The sequence below is a fragment of the Acomys russatus genome, chromosome 6, assembly GCF_903995435.1.
Source record: "Acomys russatus chromosome 6, mAcoRus1.1, whole genome shotgun sequence".
NCBI classification, from domain to species: Eukaryota; Metazoa; Chordata; class Mammalia; order Rodentia; family Muridae; genus Acomys; species Acomys russatus.
In genome coordinates, this window is record NC_067142.1 from 34,838,704 (window position 1) to 34,859,596 (window position 20,893).

Consider the following 20,893-nt stretch of genomic DNA (forward strand, 5'->3'; position numbering starts at 1 on the left):
ATGTTTGAGGAACATATACATACATACATACATACATACATACATACAGGCAAAATATTCACAAATATAAAGTAAAATAAATAAATCTTTAAAAAAAAATTTAAAATGCCAGGGGAGGTCAGTCTACAAAGTGAGTCTAGGACAGCCAGGGCTATTACACAAAGAAACCTTGTCTCGAAAAACAAAAACAATTTAAAAATAAAAGGAAGGAAGGGGAAGGAAGGGAAGGAGGGAGGGAGAAAGAAAAAAGAGGAACTTTATTTTGATACTTTACCTCTAACTAAGACAGAAGCTGTGAGGTTAGTGAATAGAAAATTAACTTAAAACTGGAATAAATACATAAATAAAAACATCTTTGTATCATATTCAGAGTACACTTACATGTTATTTTCTACTTGAGCCCTACCAGGCAAAAATAATTTCATTTTATCTATTTATCTATCTCTATCTATCTATCTATCTATCTATCTATCTTGTTTTTCAAGACAGCATAGCTCTGGCTATGCTGGATCTTGCTTTGTACATTAGGTTAGCCTCGAACTCAAAGATTTGCTGCTTCTGCCTCCCAAGTGCTCAGATTAAAGGTGTGCACCACCAGCCTGGCTAAAAAATCTTTTTGTGTTGCTGATTATTTTGACATGGAGCCTCACTCTATAGTCCTGGCTAGCCTGGAGCTCACTATGTAGACCAGGCTGGCCTTGAACTCATGGAGAGCCACCTACCGATAGCTCCCGAGTGCTGGGATTAAAGGTGTGCACCATTATACCTGGCTTTAAGCGCATTTTCATAAATGAAAAAACTAAGACTCAGAGAGTTTAAGTGACTTGCTTAGAACCACTCATCAAACTAGAGAAGCTTAGTTTTGAACTCTGGATCCCAAGATTAACCTACTGCCCCTTCCCATGCAGAGAATCGTCAGCCGCGGCTGTGCCCGTGGGTCTGTAGCCCAGCCCTGCAGCTGTCAGGTGCTATCCCAAAGAGGCAACAGCCACGATCGACTTCAGCTGCACAGCTTTTGGCTTCTTGTAGACTCATAAAGTAGGTCTGGAGAGATGGCTCAGAGGTTAAGAGCACTGTCTGTTCTTCCATAATGGTCCTGAGTTCAATTCCCAGCAATCACACGGTGGCTCACAACCATCTATAATGAGATCTGGTGCCCTCTTCTGGCATACAGGCTTACATGCGGACAGAGCACTGTGCAAATAGTAAATGAATAAATCTTAAAAAAAAAAAAAAGTATCCAACATACCATTTATTTATCTATTCGTCTGTTTAGTACTAGGGTAGTGTGGTTTCAATGTGAAATCTTCCTCCTGGGCTCATGTGTTCGAATACTTGGTCCCCTGCACTGTTTGGAAGGTTGTGGAACCTTTAGGAGGTGAAGCCTTGTTGGAGGGAGTGTGTCAGTGGGAGTGGGCCTTGCTTGAGGTTTTATAGATTGGCCCACTTCCTGTCTGCTCTCTGCTCCCTGACAGTGGCTGTAGTTTGATCAGTCACCTCACATTCCTGTCACCCTGCCTCCCTGCCATGATGGAGTGGATCTCTTCAAACTGTGAGCCACAGTGAACCCTTCCTCCTTTAAGTTGCTTCCCCTTAAATATTTGACCACAGTGATGCGAAAAGCACACGGGGATAGAACCCAGGGCCTCACATCTATCTAGTGGGCAATTGCTCTACCCCTGAGCTACATTATATCCCTACCTCCTTACCTCCCTTTTAGATGCTGCACGTGAGCATTGGTTCCTCCCAATGTGTCTTCCCTGCCCCGAAACCCCGACATGTTCATGGGCCAATGACAGTCCTGGTCCAGCTGCCCACCAGTGGGAGGCCTAGAGACTAGCCAGAAAACAGAGACAGTCGGGTGTGGGCTAAGCTGGAGAGCAGTGGATGGCTCTCTTAGGAGGCAGAGGTGGAAGGCTGTGCTATGAGACTGGAGGTGTCTCTTTAAGACTTGAGCTCAGTGCCTCTGGGATAGAGAGGCAGTCTGGGAGAAGGCGGGAGCCCACAGTTTATTTTATTTGACATTTTTCAACGCCAGGACACTTTAGAGCCAAAGAGGAAACGAATCCCATCTGTTGCTGAGCCCCCAAGCACAGTTCAAGAGGACAGGCTAGAGAGAGAAAGGGGGGAGGGGGGAAAGGAAGCAAGAAGCTGGACCGTCTAGCCACACACACATCACGGGTACCACCTGGAAGAGACAGGGTGTGGCAGACAGTCACCACAGCCCCTCTGTGTTTACCCACAGCTCCCTCAAGATGGAGCCCACTGATGCTGCCTACTGCCCTGTGGCCCTTGGCGTAGGTTGTGCTATGACAGTCTAGCCAGCACTGCAGATGGCACACCTCTGCGATATGAACAGCACCCCCTGGAGTCCTGGCGGTTGGCAGGCCTGCAGCTGGTTTGTCCTGCCACTTCCCATCGGTTACTGCTCCAGAGTTCCAACATAGCCCACCCAGACCCCCCTGACACAGACAGACATGGAGACACGAATCACAACCCCATGGAGGGGGTGAGATGGGGGTGCTGGGTAAGGGGACTCTGACTTCCTGTCTCTCCAAAGTGCTCAGCCCCAGCACCTGAGTCTGCCTCTGGCCTCAATGCCCTCCCTCCTGTCTCTGAACGGTAGGGAGGGAGAAGACAGATGGCTGGGAGACTTATCTTCTTACTTAGATTAAATTCCAGACCCCAGTATTTTTAGAAAAACAAATTCCTTTTGTCTTTTTCAAGGGGTAAAAAATGTCCCAAGTTGTCAACTATGACAGTGTGCAGTGGCATGAGTTGAATACGGCCCTGCAGGACTGCTTCTCCTGTCACTCGGGTGATCAGTACAGGTGCCAGCTTCAAGAGGCTTGCTGACAACTTGAGCACTTCCATGGGAAGGGCACCAGGACAGGAGGGGTCTGGAAAGTTGGCTTGCTTTAGAAAGCATTGACATTAGATGGCTACATAGTTTCCCTCCTCTTTCTTTCTTTCTTTCTTTCTTTCTTTCTTTCTTTCTTTCTTTCTTTCTTCCTAGGGAATAGCTGAGCATATTTAGATGAGCAGTTATACTGATTTCATTTTTCCTGCACAATAATATTTGAATTAATCAGCAGGAGTCACTATGAATCAGGGTCCAGCTGAACATTAAGAACCTTGTCATAGAAATTAATACTACGTAAAATGTTGGGAGAACTTTTAGGAAAATGTGGTTTCCTGAGATGGCAGTGGTGCTCTGGGTAGACCTAGAAGGCTTTGAATTTGAATTTTTAAAAATCAGCTATAAAACTCTTAGGGAAAAAAACACAGGAGAAAAGCTACACATCATTGCATGAATCAGTGATTTCTTGGGTGTGATCCCCAAAGCACTGACAATGAAGGGGGAAAAAAAAAATCAGATTAACTGGACTTCTTCAAAGAGGAAAATTTTCAGCAGATGTAATGGTGTGTGCTGGAATTCCCGCTACCAAAGGGAAGAGGATTGCTTGAGGCCAGGACTTCAAAACCAGTGTAGAACACATAGTGAGACCCCACACACACACCATACACACACACACACACACACACACACACACACCACACACGTACACACACACACACACACACACGCACACACACACCACACACACACGCACACACACACCACACACACACGCACACACACGCACGCACACACACACCACACACACACACACACACACACACACACACACGTACATACACACACTGAACCGGGCATGATGTTGCAAGCCTGTAGTCCCAGCACTCAAGTACCCGAGGCACCAGGGTCTTGAGCTGGAGGCCAGTCTGGGTTATTTAATAAGACCTTGCCACAAAACAAAGCAAAACCAAGACCATCCAAAATCAAAACAACTTTTTGTATGTGTGTGTCAAAGGACACTATCAATAAAAGGAAGGGCACAACCCATAGAATGGTTAAAAACAAAACCCAAAACTTACAAATCATATATGTAAGTAAGAAGCGCTACCTAGCATAGATAAAGAACTCCTAAAAGCCAAGTCCAGATAATCCAATTGTTAATGGGGAAAGGGCTTGAGCAGATAGTTCAGTGAAGAAGAGGGCCAAATGGTCAATAATTGTTTAAAGACAGCGCCAGTCCTTAGGGAAACACAAACCGAAACCATAATGGGACATTGCAGCCCCTTTACTAGAAAGGCTATTATTAAAAAAAGATAAAGAGAAAACAATGCTGGCTGGGGGTGTGGAGAGGGGAAAGCTCCCACACATTGATGGAGGGGATGAAAACCAGGGCAGTCATCCTAGGCCAGCACGCGACTCCTCCAACAACAGAGGCAGTAGAGACCCAGCAATTCTGTGACTGGGAGTCTTGAAGATACGCTTGTGTTCATGCCGCTATGGTGGCACAGTTAAGAATAGCCAAGGCACGGAACCAACCTGCATGTCCACTGATGAGTGAATTATAAAGAAAATGTGGTATACGTCATTATGAAATTCAGACACTTGCAGTCACGTGGGTGAAAACGGAGAACTCCATGTTAGCTTCAGTCAGTAAGGGACAGAAGGTAAACAGTTCACGTACCACACATAGGCCGTCCTGGACTCATTTTGTAGACCAGGCTGGCCTCAAACTCACATCAATCCACCTGCCTCTGCCTCCCAAGTGCTGGGATTAAAGGTGTGTGCCACCACGCCCGGCTTGAAAAGTGGGTCATATTAGAAGGAGAGAGTGGAGTGACAGCTACTGGAGCCAGGGATTGTACGGGGCAGCACAGAAGTACAGTGGGACTAAAGAGCAACTTTAAAAAAACATTATTTCATTCTTAATCATGCACACGCCTGAATGCGAGCCTGTGAGTGTGTGTATGTGTATCTGTCTGCTGTCTGTCTTTTGTACATGCACGTGAGTGCAGGCGCCAGGGAAGGCCAGAGGCATGGGATGAAAGCTGGAGTGATAGGCAGATGTGAGCCACCTAACATGGGTGGCCAGAAGCCAAACGCAGGTCCTCTACAAGAGCAGCATGTACTCTTAACCACTGAGCCATCACTCCAGCCCCAAGAATAACATTTAACATTCTATGACATTACTGAAGTATGAAAAATGTCTTCTAATAGTCTGTGGTTAATAACAATTAATTGTATATTTCAAAATAACCGATAAAGAGGATTTTTAATGTTTCAAACAGAAAGATGTCTTAGTTCTTAGCTATGCCAATTACTTGATCTGACCACATTGTATACATATATTGAAATATGTACAATTACTTTAATTAAAAACAACAACAAGAAGAACAAAAAACAACCAAAAGCCAGGTATGTCAGCGCATGATCATAATCTAGTATTTGGGAAGTGGAGGCAGGAGAATCAGAAAATCATTCAAAGTCATTTCAGCTACACAGTGAGTTCAAGGCCAGCCTGTGATGAACGATCTCATTCTGCTTCTAAAAAACAGAACTAAATAACAACAAAGAACGCCTTTAATCCCAGCACTCGGGAGGCAGAGACAGGGAGATCTCTGTGAGTTCGAGGCCAGCCTGGTCTACAAAGTGAGTCCAGGTCAGCCAAGGCTACACAGAGAAACCCTGTCTCGAAAAACAAACAAACAAAAAAAAACAAGCAAACAAAACAACAACAACAACAAAAGAAAACAATGCCAATTAACCCTCAACCAAACAAAACCAAATATATTTGAAAATACACAATGAAATACTTTTTGCCATCATTGGATTTTAAGTGTTCCATAGGGGTCATGTGTTGGAAGCTTTGAGGGTGGTAGATCATTAGGAGGCAGAACCTAGTGTAATGCCTTAGGTCATTAGGGGTGTCCCCTTAATGGCTAGGAGGCCTTGTTCTCATCCACAGGACAACTGGCTTCACTGTCCCCTCCCTCCATGATGTAGTTATGGCCTCAAAGCCACAGGGACAACCAACCGTGGGATGGAGCCCTCCATAACTCTGACTCATAACTTCCCTCTTTTAAATCAAGTATCTCAGGCATTTTGCTATAGTAGCAGAAAGCTGACTGGCGCAATTAGGATGGCTTTTTTTTTTTTTCCTTAAACAAGAAATCAATAAACAGCGAGGCTACAGAGAATGCAGAACTGGTGGCAATGTGAGATGGTCTAGTCTCAATGGAAAATAGTATAGTGGATCCTCATAAGTGCACACATAGACCACTGTGTGACCAGCAGCTCGTCTCTATGTGTGCACCCCAAAGAACTAAAAGCAAGGCCTCAAACAGGCATTTATACAAGGTTCACAGTAACCCAATTCCCAGTACCTGAAAGTTGGCTACAAAGACAAAAGTACAAACAAAATACAGTACACACACTCCAGTAAATGTTATTCAGCTATTTTTTTAAAAAGGAAATTCTTGGGAATGGAGAGATGGCTCTGCGGTTAAGAGCACTGACTGCTCTTCCAGAGGACCCAGGTTCAAATCCGAGCACCCACATGGTGGCTTACAACTCCAAAATCTGACACTCTCATACAGACATACATGCAGGCAAAACACCAATGCACATAACATAAAAATATATAAATACTGCCAAGAAGAGACTTGATACCCTATGAGCATATACAGGGGGAGGAAGTCCCCCTCAGTCACAGTCATAGGGGAGGGGAGTAAGGGGAAAATGGGAGGGAGGGAGGAATGGGAGGATACAAGGGAGGGGATAACCACTGAGATGTAATATGAATAAATTAATAAAAATATATAAATAAAAAAGGAAATTCTGACACATTTTACAATATGGATGAGCTCTGATGATATTATGCTAAGTAACATATACCAAAGACATGTGCATGAGTTACCTAGAATAGCCCAACCCACAGGGATAAATTTATAGATGGTAGCTGACAGGGCCAAGAGGGAAGCCATTGTTTGATGGGTACGGAGTTGCAGCTTGGTCACATGAAATGTCCTGGAGGTGGATGGTGGTGACCGGGGACAACAATGTAAATCTATTTAGTGCCTCTGAACTGCATGTAAAAATGTCTCCTCTAAAATAGTGACTCTCCTGTATACTTCGCTAATTTTCAAACCCAATTTTAAGCATGTGGCTCCGTTGGCAGCAGTGTCAGAGTCTTGCTTGCACTCACAGTCTCTTGTGCTGACTTGTTTGAAGAATGCTCACCTTCAGTTTGCTGAGTGATAAGCCAGGAGGCCACCTGCGCCTAGAGAGGGCCAGGAGAGCTGATTTGAGGCCGAACACAGTCAGAGGACAATCCCCATGGGATAACTGAGAAAGAGGAGAGCCACAGCCGTCTCTTGTGGCTCACATGGACATCCTGTGGCCAACTGTGTCACCCAAGGGGAAGGCCGAAATAGGCTCAGCAATCAGGTGGGCCAGCCCCAGAGGTCTCTGGGAAGGAGGAAGTCTCTGGGAAGTAGAAGTTTAAATGGCTGTAGTCCCTGGCTAATGGGTGGATAGAGAGTGCAACCACGTGGGTGGGAAGGGTCCAACCCATCTTATGAATGGGAAAAACAATCTTCTTAGGAAAGTCACTTAAAAAACAAAACAAAACTTCAAAACTTGAATGTATGTTTTGTCTGCCTGTGTTTTTGTGCACCACATGCATGTCTGGTTTGAAGACTAGAGGAGGGTGTCAAATTCCCTGGGAGTGGAGTTACAGTTGGGAGTGAGCCGCCATGGGGGTGCAGGGAACTGAACTGAGTTCCTTCAGGGGAGCAGCCAGTGCTCTTCACCACTGAGCCACCTCTTCAGTTCATTTTTATAAATTACAAAATCTGGCTGAGAACCACAGTGGGGATGAGAGTAAGGGAAGCTGAGGAAGGGCAGCTCAGGTTTGCAGGGTCACCTCAGGATTTTTCTGGAATCTAGCATAGGCTGCTTTAACTGAGGAGAAATGGTCTGCATTGATTGTTAAATGGGTATTATGAGCTGATTGCTGGCTTCCTAGGCACACTGACGATAGCATGGTGGTTTGAACAGGAATGGCCCCATAGACTCGTGTGTTTGAATGCTTGGCCCACAGAGGGTGGCACTATTAGGAGGGGTGGCCTTGTTGGAGGAAGTGCATCACTGGTCACTGTGAGGTCTCAGATGCTCAAGCTGGGCCTCCTGCAGCAGGCACTTCCTGTTGCCTGTGGATCTGGGTGTAGAACTCTCAGCTCCTTCTCCAGCACCATGTCTGCCTGCGCAGTGCCATGTCACCCACCATGATGATAATGGGCTAAACCTCTGAACTGTAAGCCATTCCCAGTTAAACGTTTTCCTTTATAAGAGTTGCCATGGTCACAGTGTCTCTTCATAGCAATAAAACAGTTACTAAGACAGCCAGCCTTCCGCTTATGGTCCTGGATAGGTACTCAGGGACAAAAAACACTTAAAACTAGGGCAAAAAGTTACCACTAATTGAAAACTGACCATAAAAGACTCACATGAAATGACATTGCAAACTAGGATCGCAACTTATAGCCTCGTCTACTTTGTGAATGTTGTCATGGCAGCCATTTGTTTTATATTCCCCACGAGGACTCCAGGCTCCCCTGGCCTCCCAGCTGTGGGGCGAGCAGAGAGGTTGAGTTCTTATTTGTGTCATTCTTGGGGACACATTACCCAGAGGAAAGACGATAAAAGGTGGGAGCCAGATGGTGGACAAAGGCAACATCTTTTCTTTCCTCTTGTCTCCTTAGCCTTCTGTCCCTGGGATTAGTCAGCTGCTACTAGATTCGCCCTTGCAGCCGATTCTGGGTGAGTGGGGACCAGTATAGACTGTACACTCTTGTATACATACCAAGGGTGTGTCTGTCGGTCAGTCTAAGGCTCCAACAACCACAGTCTGAACAGCTAACGGTGAGCAATTACACTGAACCGGGAATTATACTAAGACTTGTACCTATAGTAACCCTTTTTATCTTCGTAATGGGCCCCAGATCTGCCTACAGTTATCTGCACTCAGCAGCTAGGCAGATTAAAGTCTGGAGGCTAGCCAACTAGCTCAAGCTCAGACAGCTAGTTAATTCTAAAAGCCCTGCTACTTTGGGGACATTAGCGGGGTTGTAAGAGTGCTGATAGGTTTAGGTGCTCCCTGAGGGTGAGGGTCCTGCCAGTCTTGGAGTTCCTTAGCACAAAGACCATAGTCCTAAGCCTTCAGCCCCATGGACTTTGTGCTTCCCTCTGCCCTGTTGGGCTTGCACATCAGGAAACAGGGACTTGATGCTTCCTTCTGCACAGGCACCTCCTAGGGCATATGGTCTGTTTGAAGCAGCCTCTCTACCACCTTGGCTCTCCTTTCTCCCCATCACAGGCTTCTGACCACAGAACAGCTGGGGCCTGAATACAGCATGACTTCTCTCTAGCCCAGCTCCAGGCTGGCGGGTCTGAGCGTGAGGTCGGACTGCCCCTGGGATCTGCCAGGGAGTAAACAAGCCATTCATGCGTCAGTTGTTTTGCTCCAGAGCAGTCTCATCAGCTGGACAGACCCTGGCCAGACCTGCCAAGTTCATCCCCATGGGTGGGCTGTGGGCTGGGAGTGGTGGATGGCCTGGAACTCAGCTCCATCCCTCCATGCCCCTGGAGCTGCAGGGTTTTATTAGGAGCAGCCGTCTCTGGTAGTATGATTTTTAGATACCTGAGAGATGTGAAAATGGCTGCTGCTGCTTTACAGGGTGTCCTAGGGGTGGAGACCCCCAAAAACCATGAAGGAAGAATGGAAGTGACAGTCTGCTGAGAGATACCCCAGAGGAGTTTCCAGAACCATGCCCCTCTCTGGTTTCAGGGCTTGGAAAAAGTTGGCCAGAACACCCCAAACCCCATCAGTTCAAAATTTTCCTATGCTCTTTTCACTTCCAAGACTGCCATGTCTGTCCAAGCTGTCTCCCCTCAGTATACCCTGTCTATTATGGCAAAAAAAGATAAACTGAGGATCTCTAGGGGTTGGGGTGTCCAAGGGCAGAAAAGAGGATTTAATAGACTAGGGTAGGGAATAGAGTGTGGCTTTATAGGTAGAAGAATTGCAGAAGCAGAAACCCATGGATGTAAACCAAGGGCCAGAATGGTGAGGTAGGTGGTAAGGATGCTGGGAGACACCACCCACCCCGACGCTTGTCTGACTGGCACTCTCATCCCAACTCTGTTAGTTCATAGCGGTAGTGGGTGGAAAGAGACATCCTTAGCCTCCTTTTGCAAACATGGAAGCAAATGAAGTCATCTGCAGCCTCCCCAGTGTGCGGAAGAGCTGGGCCTCTGAAATGTGCTCCGGGCTCTTCCCGCCAGACATTTTGGAGGACAGGCTCAAGGAGGAGGATAAGGACATAACTTCATGGACCAATCAATCAGCTTCTCTGTTGCCAGCCCCATCCACTATGCCTCTCTAGAATAACCACATCGGATTGCAGCCTTCCACAGACCCTTTTTGTCACAGCACAGCAAACTTATTCAGAGTTCCTCTCTCCTTTTAAGGCATCCCCTCCCACCGCCCTTTCTGCTGCCCTCCCATGCCTCCTGCACCAGCCATCCAACAAGGGCCTCTGCGCTTACCCTGTTGTGATGTCATCATCCTCTGTCATGGTCTTGCCCATGAGGTCACTGTCACTCATGTAGCCGGACTTGAGGTCCACCTCATCAGAGTCCAGGGACTCCACCAACTCCAGGCGGGAGATGTGGCTGAGCTTGCTGGGGCTCCGCATAGGCATCGTGTGGGAGTAGTGCGCCCGTTCCCCGTGCATGTACCAGGCTGGTGGCCCCTCGGAACGGCAGCTTCCACCAACAGAGGGTGCATCGCCAGCCTGCAGCCGGGGACTGGACTGGCCATAGCGCCAAGAGAGAGGAGAGGAGCGGTTGGAGAGGCTGGACACACTGCGAGGGTTGGCGTCATCACTGTCATAACAAGTCATCTCCAGGGAGCTGCGGAGAGAGCAGACAGCACAGATTTAGTCCTCAGCCCAGCTACTCTGTGCCCTGTCACCTTATTGGGATGCCACTCTAAGTGTATGCTCCTCTATTACAGGGTATCTCAAGACTGTCAAGGGACAATGATCCTAAGTAACCAAGGGAGCAATCCCATACACTCCTAAGAGCCTATCCTATGAGTGTGGCCAGTGTTTAATACTTTTTTTGGTAAATGGCCCAAAGGAAGAAATTAATCTTGCTGGCCCACTGTTTCCTTATGGTGAGATGGGATAATGCCTACCCTATGCCTTATTTGTAGAGCTGGGAGGACTGTAGCCATACAGATCTGACTGGGCCTGACATTAGAAGATGCTCACTCTACCAGAAAGAGACAGTGAGGCCTGGCAGGTGGCGGGAGAGTAGAGGCTACTGATGCCCAGAGCTCAGTAGACCTTGATGATTTACTTCATTCAGGGTGTAGCCATCACCTCTGTCTATCAGTGAGCAAAGGGCTAGCTGAATCCCAGGCACCATATGTAGGAAAACCTAAAATCAGATGTCAAAAATACAGGACAAGTTTTTGGGAACCTGAGATATAAAGCAAGCCCCAGGAAGATTGGTCCTACCCATAGGCCTGAGCATCAGGGGAAGAAGCCGAGCCTCCCAAGGGAACAGACTCAGCCTTCACTGGGCGGAGGGCCCAAGAAAGCAGGTGAGAGATACAGCAAAGATCTAGGGTCTCAAGCCTGAAGGCCACTAGGTCATGCCAAGGAAGCCACAGGCAGGCTAATACCAGAGGGCCTGAGGTGAGGCGCCCCGGGTCCTTCTCCCACAGGGCCAGAGAGGAAATATGGCTGAGATCTGGCAAGAATGGTGGTCAGAGCTTTGGTTCAGGCTCTGATTGATAAGTCAATTACTTTTGACCCTTCTGTATCATGTGGCCTGACTAAAGTCAGACGGGGTTGAATCAATGATGGGAGTGAGGTATGTGGGCTACCAAAGCTGGGTCAGCTGAGGCAACCTATGGCTGGACACGAGGTCCACAAAGCAAACGACTCTTTGATCGGTGACCACATCCCTTTTACAAGGATGTGAATCACAGGTCATTGATTTGTTTGTTTGCTTTTGTTTTTATAAAGTTGCTCAGGAAAAAAAGAAAAACACTCCAAAACAGCCTCTATTGAGCCTGAGCAAATGGTCTCCCTTTTCCTTAGCAGAATCTGAGGTGTCAGTGGCCCTGAAACACGGCATGATGGGGCTCTTGTAGCTGACCTGTGGGCAATGAGTGACCTCTTGAATGCTTACACCCATCTTTCCCTCTGGGCCCAGCAGTCCCAGCAACCTTTGCATTTCTGCATCAGCTTCTAGTTGCTATGGACCTCAACACTATCTCCTAGGGGAGCATGGAAGTTGCGTGACGGCAGGGAAGCCACGGTCATGGTCAGTCCAAATGCTCATCCCACCCCACCCATTCTAGCACTTCACAAGGGTACCCACAGGGAGCAGACCCAGGATGAATGTGCTGAGTGCGGTAGAGATTGTCTCAGCACAGATGAAGGTCAGGACCTCATGCAGTTAAGTACTTAGCAAAAATAAGCTGACCATAGATGATGGTGATGATGATAGAGGAAGAGGGGAGGAGGGGAAGGAGGATGAAGAGGAGGAGAAGGAAGAAGAAGAGGAGGAGGAGGAGGAGGAACTACAGCAGCATCTGACCATGCTGAGAGCATGGAGCTATGCAGGCATGCTGCTTTGGGTAACTGGCCTCCACCACAGTAACAAGCAAATAAAGAAGTGAGGGTTCCTCACTCAGTTCTGTCTCTGGCCCACCCTCTGTGTAGACTGTCCTAGAACTCCCTCTGTAGACCAGGCTGGTCTCAAACTCAGAGTTCTGCCTGCCTCTGTCTCCCAAGGTCTGGGATTAAAGGTGTGCACCACAACTGCCCCCCTCCCTTTTTTTTGTTTTTGTTTTTGTTTTGCACCAAAACTCATCTCCAGATCTCAGTGGGAAAAGTTTCTAGGCCAGATCCTCTGACCTCCAGCGGACACCCAGCTCCAGGCTTGCCTCTCTGGGGATGTCAGTTTTGCTTCCTCTCCTCACAGTCCCTACCCCAGACCCTCTTCTCTAAGAGAAATGCACCCAGAGAAATAGAGGAGGCAGCCCAGAAGTCAAGTTTCCAAAAAGGAACTGAATCTAAGTCACCCTGTGAGTCCCAGGGCGAAAGCAACCTTAGCAGATGCACCCCTTGAACCCTGAGGCCCTGGGGATAAGACTGTTTGCTCTGAAGGGTGGTGCCCACCCCCCCAAACCCCGGTATGGACACACAACTGTGTGTCCCCTCATCAGCCTGTGGGGTCCAACAGGTGTATCTTCTCCCAGGTTCTTTTTCTAGCCTAGGGAATATTACTCCAAGGTACAGGGAAAGATTGATAGATAGAGAGCACTTTAAAAAGCAAAAGAGCCATAAAAGTCAGGGCACTGGTGTTTGGGTTATCCAAGTGTAGACCAGAGCTAATATAAACCAAAGGCTAAGAGAGGAAGTGACCCTGAGTCCACCATAAACAGAAGACCCAGACTGCTGTGGGTACTTTCTTTTCCATAAAGGGAGACAGGAGCCAGAGGCCCCAAGGCACTTGTCTCAACCAGTCAGCGTTACAAAAAGGCTCTGGGCTTCCCTTTCCCATCCAAGAAGAGTCTGTCCCTACTTCCCTGGGGCCTCAGGGCACCAGGAGATTGGAGTGGCTGCCTCTGCCCTGCTTTTGTGGGAGAGTCATCTGGGGCGTGGCTCTTATAGCAACTCAGCAATTCTTGGCTTCTTTGGCACGATCCTGGCGGCTGACTTGGCAGCGAGAGATGTTCCAGAAAGGTCCTTGGATGGGGAAAGAAGATGTTCAAGATTTCATCTATAGGTGACTAAACTGCTCGGGGGGTGGGATGGGGGTCGGGTAGTCAACTGAGGTAGAGCCCCATTCTACCCGGATTCTTGCTTAGGGTTTGTGGGATGGGACACAGACTGTTCTGGGGCAGGCCGAGCCACACTGACCACTTTCCCCCAGACTCCCTTGATTTCCTCTTTTTAGTCGTCAGGGAGATGTTTAGATGCCTGGGAATAAGAGCGGGTTTTCCAAGGCAGGGATACGAGTAGGGATGTGGGAGGCAGTAGGGAGTAAGAGAAGGAGAAAGGTCTCAATAGAAAGACCTCGGGCCAGCGGATGAAGGCTCCTGAAGAGAAGGCTCAACAGTAGCCATGATGCTCCTACATAGACTGAGATGCCCAAAAGGTAAACGGGCTCTCTGACATTGACGGTATGCAAAAGTATTTCTGGATACTCCTCTGACTGGCCATGTCCTGAGCTAATAAAAGTCCTGTTTCTGGGCCTGGAGAGATGGCTCAAGAGGTTAAGAGCACTGGCTACTCTTCCAAAGGTCCTGAGTTCAATTCCCACTTTCCACATGGCAGCTTACAACTGTCCGTAACTAACTCTAGTTCCAGGGGATCTGACACCCCTGGACACACACTTACAAGCAGAATACCAATGTATATTAAATATATTTTTTTTAATTTTTGATTTTTTGGTTTTTTGAGACAAGGTTTCTCTGGGTAGCCTTGGCTATCCTGCAGCTCTCTTTGTAGAACAGGCTGGCCTCACACTCACAGAGATCCGCCTGCCTCTGCCTCCCGAGTGCTGGGATTAAAGGCATGTGCTCGACCATAAAGTAAAATGTAAAAAAAAAAAAACCTGTTAGAATAAAAATCTAAAATGAAAAAAGAAAAAAAAAAGTCCTGTTTCCATTAGCCCTATGCCCCAACTTTGCAGTCTGTTTTCCAGCACCAGGAGATGAAGCGGAACCTCCCTCCAGTGCAACTGAGGAGGCTTTTGGTTCCTAACCCACAGGCTTCTAGCCTCTATGTCCAGGCCCCATGATTTCCCAATCTTGGCAGCCTGTTCCCCTCCCTCCTCAGAGCTTAGCTGGGCCCTCTGTCCCCCTTAGAGCTGACAGTATGAGCTCATCTGAACAGCCCAAGGAAGCCCAGAGGAACAGGACAGGAAATTCTGACTCACAGGGGCTGGGACCAGAATGACGCTCTAGGGGAAAGGGTTGTGGGAGAGGTGTGTACCCTTTAGCTAGTGGCTTGGGTTGGGGGACAACAGGGATACCATGGGGCTGATTTTGTGGGTGACAGTATATAGGCCCTGCAGGGTATTCAGGTATGACAGAGGAAGCCAGAAGACACCTGGCTGGCAGAGGGCTGAAGAGCCCAGGTGTTGGGAGGATCTGGATCCTAGCATCCCAGAGGGATGGGACCTGGAAAGTAGGAGGGGCGTTTAGTAAACAAAGCCCTCTTGAAAGATGAGGAGATGGGCTGGAGAAATGGCTCAGAGGTTAAAGGCACTGACTGCTCTTCCAGAGGTCCTGAGTTCAATTCTCAGCAACCACATGGTGGCTTACAACCATCTATAATATGATCTGATGCCCTCTTCTGGCCTGCAGGTGTACATGCAGGCAGAACACTGTGTAAAAATAAATAAATCTTTAAAAAAAAAAGAAAGAAAGAAAGATGAGGACACTAGGCAGGTGTGGAGGCAGAGGCTGGTGGATTGCTGAGAGTTCGAGGCCAGCCTGGTCTACAAAGTGAGTCCAGGACAGCCAAGACTACACAGAGAGACCTTGTCTCGAAAAACCAAAAAAAAAAAAAAAAAAGAAAAGAAAGGAAGATGAGGAGACTGAGGCCCAGGGAGAGAACAGCTATCACAGACCTCACACCTGGGCCTCCCACCCCTCCCACTGTCAGAGCAATTCAGACAAGTGCTCAGTCTTAAGCAGAGGCAAGACTGAAAGGGACTTCTGCCTGCCCGTGGCGCCATGTTTCCCTTCCCTTGCAGCACTGGCAATATGGGGTTCCCAACACCTGTGTTCACAGAGGCCAAGGCAACCTGGACGACTTGGGATGCCCATGTGGAGATGTAGAGAGACCCCGAGGAGGCCTTGCCCTCCAGACCCAGAGAGAGGACATTTGCCAAGGGCAGCTCAAGCTCACCTATGGGCCACCTGGGAGCCCCGCAGGCTGGACATGGTTTCTTCCAGGTTCTGCCGGAGATCCAGAACATTCTGAACTGTCCTCTTTCTCTGCGACTCTGGATCTGGTAAGAAAAGCAGAAAGAGCTGGTGAGTGTGGGAGAGGGCTTTATGAAGGGAGCTGGGGGCCAGGGAAGGGAGGCAGACCCCGGGGACGGCCAGCTGTTGCTTCTGTTCCTCAAAGACCACCAGCAGGGTGCCCTGGGTCCCCTGAAGCTCCAACCCTGACAAGGGCTGCAGACAGGGCCCCTCGGAGCCTCTCCCTGAGTGGCCGCCATTGCCTCTGGCTTAGGCTCCGGAGGCTCTTCTCACAGCAGAGACAGAAATCTCGGGCAAGGTTTTCAGTGGTGGAGTGAAATGGACCAGCCGCACTCCCCCCCCCACACACACACACCTCCTCTGTAGCAGTGCTTACAGGGCAGTTCAGACCCTATTCGAGAGTTAGAATCCTGGCTGAGGAAGAAGCACGGGTGTGGCAAGGGTCTGCACCGGTTGAGACCACTTTGCTCAATCTTGGTTTCCGGGCAGGATGATATTAGTCTGGACAGATGAGAGTCTAACTGAAAGCTCACACTTTCTCCTCCATCTAGGATGGAAATAGCATTCAAATGATGCAACAACTTGAAGAACCTTCTCTTCCTTTCTATTGATCCCATTCAAAAACAATTTCACCAAATACCCACTTGGGGCAGGGTGTGGTGTTGGTGCACCCTTTTAATCCCAGCACTCAGGAGGCAGAGGCTGGTGGCTCTCTTTGAGTTTGAGGCTAGCCTGGGTCTACACAGCTAGTTCTAGGCCTGCTGAGGCTACATAGTGAGTTCTCGTTTCAGAAAAGAAAAAGAGAAAAGAAGAAACAGAAAAGCAACAAAACCCCTAAACAAACCCGAAAATGAATAAAAATAAAACAACAACAGAACTGTATTAGACTCTGAGGACATCGTAACGAAGAGGTCCCGGCCCTCCGTGGTTTACATTTTATGTTGGGATCTAAAGTCACGGTCACTGAACAGAACCCAGCTTCCCCAGTCCTCAAAAGGCAGTCTTCAGCAGTGAGTGACAGAGATGACAGTAGTAGGACAACCCCTCCCTTCCCTCTCTCAACCCCTCCAGTCTTGGGCAAGCCAACCTTACCCCTACTCCAACTCCAGCCCCATCCCAGCCCCTCTCCATCCACAGACTCAGCAGGAGAGCAAGCTCCCTTTGGCTGCCAAAGAGAACATTTCCGAATCCCATAAGAGGTATTTTTTTTTCCTCAAGACTGAGCTCAGGCTGGCTGGCTGCAGCTAGCTAAGAGAGGTTCATTCGGTGGGGTGGAAGGGCCACGCTGTATGGCTTGCCCCAAAGCCTCTGGGGCACCTTCTTCTAGAGCCCAGCCATCTCTGTCTCCCTTGGGGTCTTGTCCTTACTCCCCAACTTCTCATGCCGAGTCCCGTGTACCCAGTACTCCATGAGGGTGTCAAGGAACAAGGGCAAATGGCAGGCCTCCATGCCAGCGGTCTGCGCTCTGTCCACAGCCCTGATGTCATTTCTCTGGCTGCCAATGCCTGTTTATCCTGGCAAGTGTCGCTTTGCGAGCTGCCCCACAGCTCTAACCAACAGCTTGGCACTGGACACCGTCAGGGTCAGAAAGTGTACACCTATATATTTTAAGGTTTAGCACTAAGAGCTTAGTGAGGACCAAGAACATGGTGCCAAGGCTTGAGTTTCACAGAAGGGCGATGCCTTCTATGGTTTGGGTGGAAATGAGCCACGATGTACATGTCTCCAAGGGGTGTTCGCAAAGAGGGAAGTGACGGAGAGTTCTTCAGAGACACCTGGGTGTGCCTGGTCCTCTGCACACACCATCCAGTTGAGTGCTTACAACATTTCTGAGAGCTTTGTGCCATTGTTCCATTTTACAGATGAGAACACTGACATTTGGAGAGATCAAGTAAAGTAACCCAAGGCCACACAACCAGCATGTAGCACAGGACAGAGCTATTGTCTGAAAGAAACTCATCTCTTTTGATATAATACAGGACGTCCCTGTATCAGAAGTGTCATGCAGCTGAGTGATTGTGGCACACGCCTTTAATCCCAGCACTTGGAAGGCAGAGGCAGGTGGACCGCCATGAGTTCGAGGCCAGCCTGGTCTACAAAGCGAGTCCAGGACAGCCAAGGCTACACAGAAAAACCCTGTCTCGAAAAACCAAAAAAGAAGAAAGAAAGAAAGAAAGAAAGAAAGAGTCATGCACAGTGGCTGCACTCATTAAGTACTTAATGGTACCCCAAGATCTCATGAGTACCATCACCATTTTAAAATTGTGTTTGTGCATGTGTGTTATGTGTGTTTTGAATGTGTGTATGTATATTGTATGTGTATATGTATTAGTGCATGTATGTGTGTATTTATATGTCTATGTGTGTGCTGTAAAGTGCGTATGTGTGTATGGTATTGGATATTATGGCATTTAAAATGCCCCACTCTCTTTAAGAAAAAAAAAATTTAAGTCATTTATGGCCGGCCAGCTTTAGTCCTAATTCTCTAGGCTTTGGGGAGCAGCAGGGCATGCTGGGAGCTAGAACCCAGAATCTTGGTAGTGACAGAGAACAAAATTCAACTCTTGCCCAGGCCTCCTTAAAGACCTATGGCCCTACATTTTTCCATATCAGCAGAGTAGTGTAGCACAGCCCCCCAAGGCTGGATTCCTCAAAAAGCCGAGACACCGAGGTCCTGGAAATGGCTTGGCCCAGCCCTGCGTCACGGAGGTGGGAGGCCAAGGTGCAGAAACAGAACCAGCCAGGGGTGGCAGAGAGGCTAAGAATTTTCTGCAGATCCCAGGGCAGGTTTAGGGAAGGCTAGGACGTCAAGACACAGCTTGATTTGATTGGATCTGTTCGGGTGCAACACACTAGCTGGGGACAGTCCTGTAGAGGCTACACCCTAGAGCTCTCCCGGTGCCTCAGCAGCGTCTCCTGGTGGCTATCTCGGGTATGACACTTTGCGTTTCCACAGCATGCTCTCTCCTCCCTGCTCCCCCACCTCTCTCTGTCTCTCTCTGTCTCTCTGTCTCTGTCTCTCTGTCTCTGTCTCTGTCTCTGTCTCTGTCTCTGTCTCTCTCTCTCTCTCTCTCTCTCTCTCTCTCTCTCTCTCTCTCTCTCTCTCGTGTGTGTGTGTGTGTGTGTGTGTGTGTGTGTGTGTAATCACACCTCTGATCTCCAAGGCATTTTCCCATGTTAAGTTTAAAATTACAATGTGTTGTATTTACAAATGAGCTCACCCCCTCTTAGCCTCACCCATTCTAGATCTGTACCCTGCTCTACCCCAGTGCCTGGCCTATACCTCAGCTTTGCCTCTTTCTCATTGTGTGAAGTGAGGATGAAGATCTGGCAAGGGATAGAGGGACTTGAGGTACTAGTCACTTTGTGATGGCATTAGCACAACTTATAAGTGCAGCACTTTATTCTACTGATTAATCCCAGTGTCTTGGCGGCTGTTTCTGTGTGTCAACCCTGTGATCTCAAAATGGGTGGGGCTCGGGAGGGCCCCCCCCCCCCGAATAGAGCTAAGGTGTGTCAAAGATGGAGGCGTCTCCTCCCTACTGTTGCTCAGGATGTTCCCAATTTATGTGGCACCTTTGTGCATATTATAGCTAACATTTTGCAGAACAGGTCATAGCTTTAAGGGCAAAATGTGTGTGGTGTATGTGTGTGCATGCGTGCATGTGTGCACACAGAGAGTATCCTGTCCATGGAGTCTTACAGCTAAGGATCAACAATGAAATATGCTTGACACACAGGTGCATGTCCACAGAAATGCCAGTAATGCTGGTGACCACGTGTCTGCCAATGGCTCCACAATATTTAATTTGATTCATCATATTTGTTTGGACTCCGAGCCCGTTGTTCTTTCCATTAAGATACTGCGCCTGAGAATACACACACCTCGCAAGGTGTGCCTACGCAGTGTTCTGCAGACACACACGCACACAGACGCCTGCCTGGCTATGCTCCCGTTGCGTGACAGGAAGATGAATAAGATGAGGGAGAGGCAATTTGCACATGAGAAGGGAAGGCCCAGGGTGCACTGGGAGGGGGGTGTGAGCAGATTCCTTCGACCTGCTTGATTTCAGATAAGGGGAACAGCACCTCCCACCCCACCCCCACCCCCAAGAATGGCTAAAGACCTGGACACTGGGGAGAAACTGGCTTTTTTTTTTTTTTAAAGATTTATTTATTTATTACATATACAGTGTTCTGCTTGCATGTACACCTGCTCACCGGAAGAGGACAACAGATCTCATTATAGATGGTTATAAGCCACCATGTGGTTGCTGGGAATTGAACTCAGGACCTCTGGAAGAGCAGGTGGTGCTCTTAACCACTGAGCCATGTCTCCAGCCCCCGAGAAACTGACTTTTAATTTGGTGTCAAGAGCATCGTTCTTAGGCCAGTCCCTGTGGCTCATAGCTTCAGTCCTATCAGGTGGAACTCTGAGTTCAAGGCCAGTCTGGTTTACAGAGTGAGTTCTGGGACAGCCAGGGCTACACAAAGAGACCCTGTCACAAACAAACAAACAAACAAACAAACAGTTCTAGGCATCAAGAAGAATGCCCACCATCCAGGTCCTATGCTGTCCTTCCCAGCCAGGCTGACCTTGAACACGGCACCTCACCTTGCTGCAGTTCTCCTTTCGGCTAAGTGGGGAGAGGAATGGCCTCACCTGGTGGGACTGCAGTAAGGCTTAAGGACCTAGCTCCTGAGCACACTCAGCAGGGCCTGGCACTGACCACACTTCCTGGCAATGCAGCTGGGGGTCTGGCAGAAGGCAGAGGTGGGTGGGCGGTGGGGCTGGAGTTTCTTGTACTCTACCAGCCATGGACGGCTCTTGCTTGGCGAGGCCCTCACACCTGGGTCTGGGGGGCAAGTGAGATACACTGAGCAAACCCTGCTTCTGCATCATCCAGCCTAGGTAGCTGCTTTTCTCGGGGCTAGTCTTGCCCGTGAGAAGCACTTGG

The 20,893-nt window shown here is 48.5% G+C and overlaps 1 protein-coding gene across 2 annotated transcripts in view; it reads right to left on the bottom strand.

The window, feature by feature from the left end:
• Positions 1–20,893, bottom strand: part of Nav1 (neuron navigator 1) — a 251,977-nt gene that overhangs the window by 85,617 nt on the left and 145,467 nt on the right. For both annotated transcript variants that reach the window (XM_051147472.1, XM_051147473.1), the window contains exons 5-6: positions 15,859–15,961; positions 10,466–10,831 (exon numbers count right to left, since the gene is read on the bottom strand). In XM_051147472.1, coding sequence (XP_051003429.1) covers positions 10,466–10,831; positions 15,859–15,961 — 469 coding nt within the window. The remainder of the gene's footprint in view (positions 1–10,465; positions 10,832–15,858; positions 15,962–20,893) is intronic.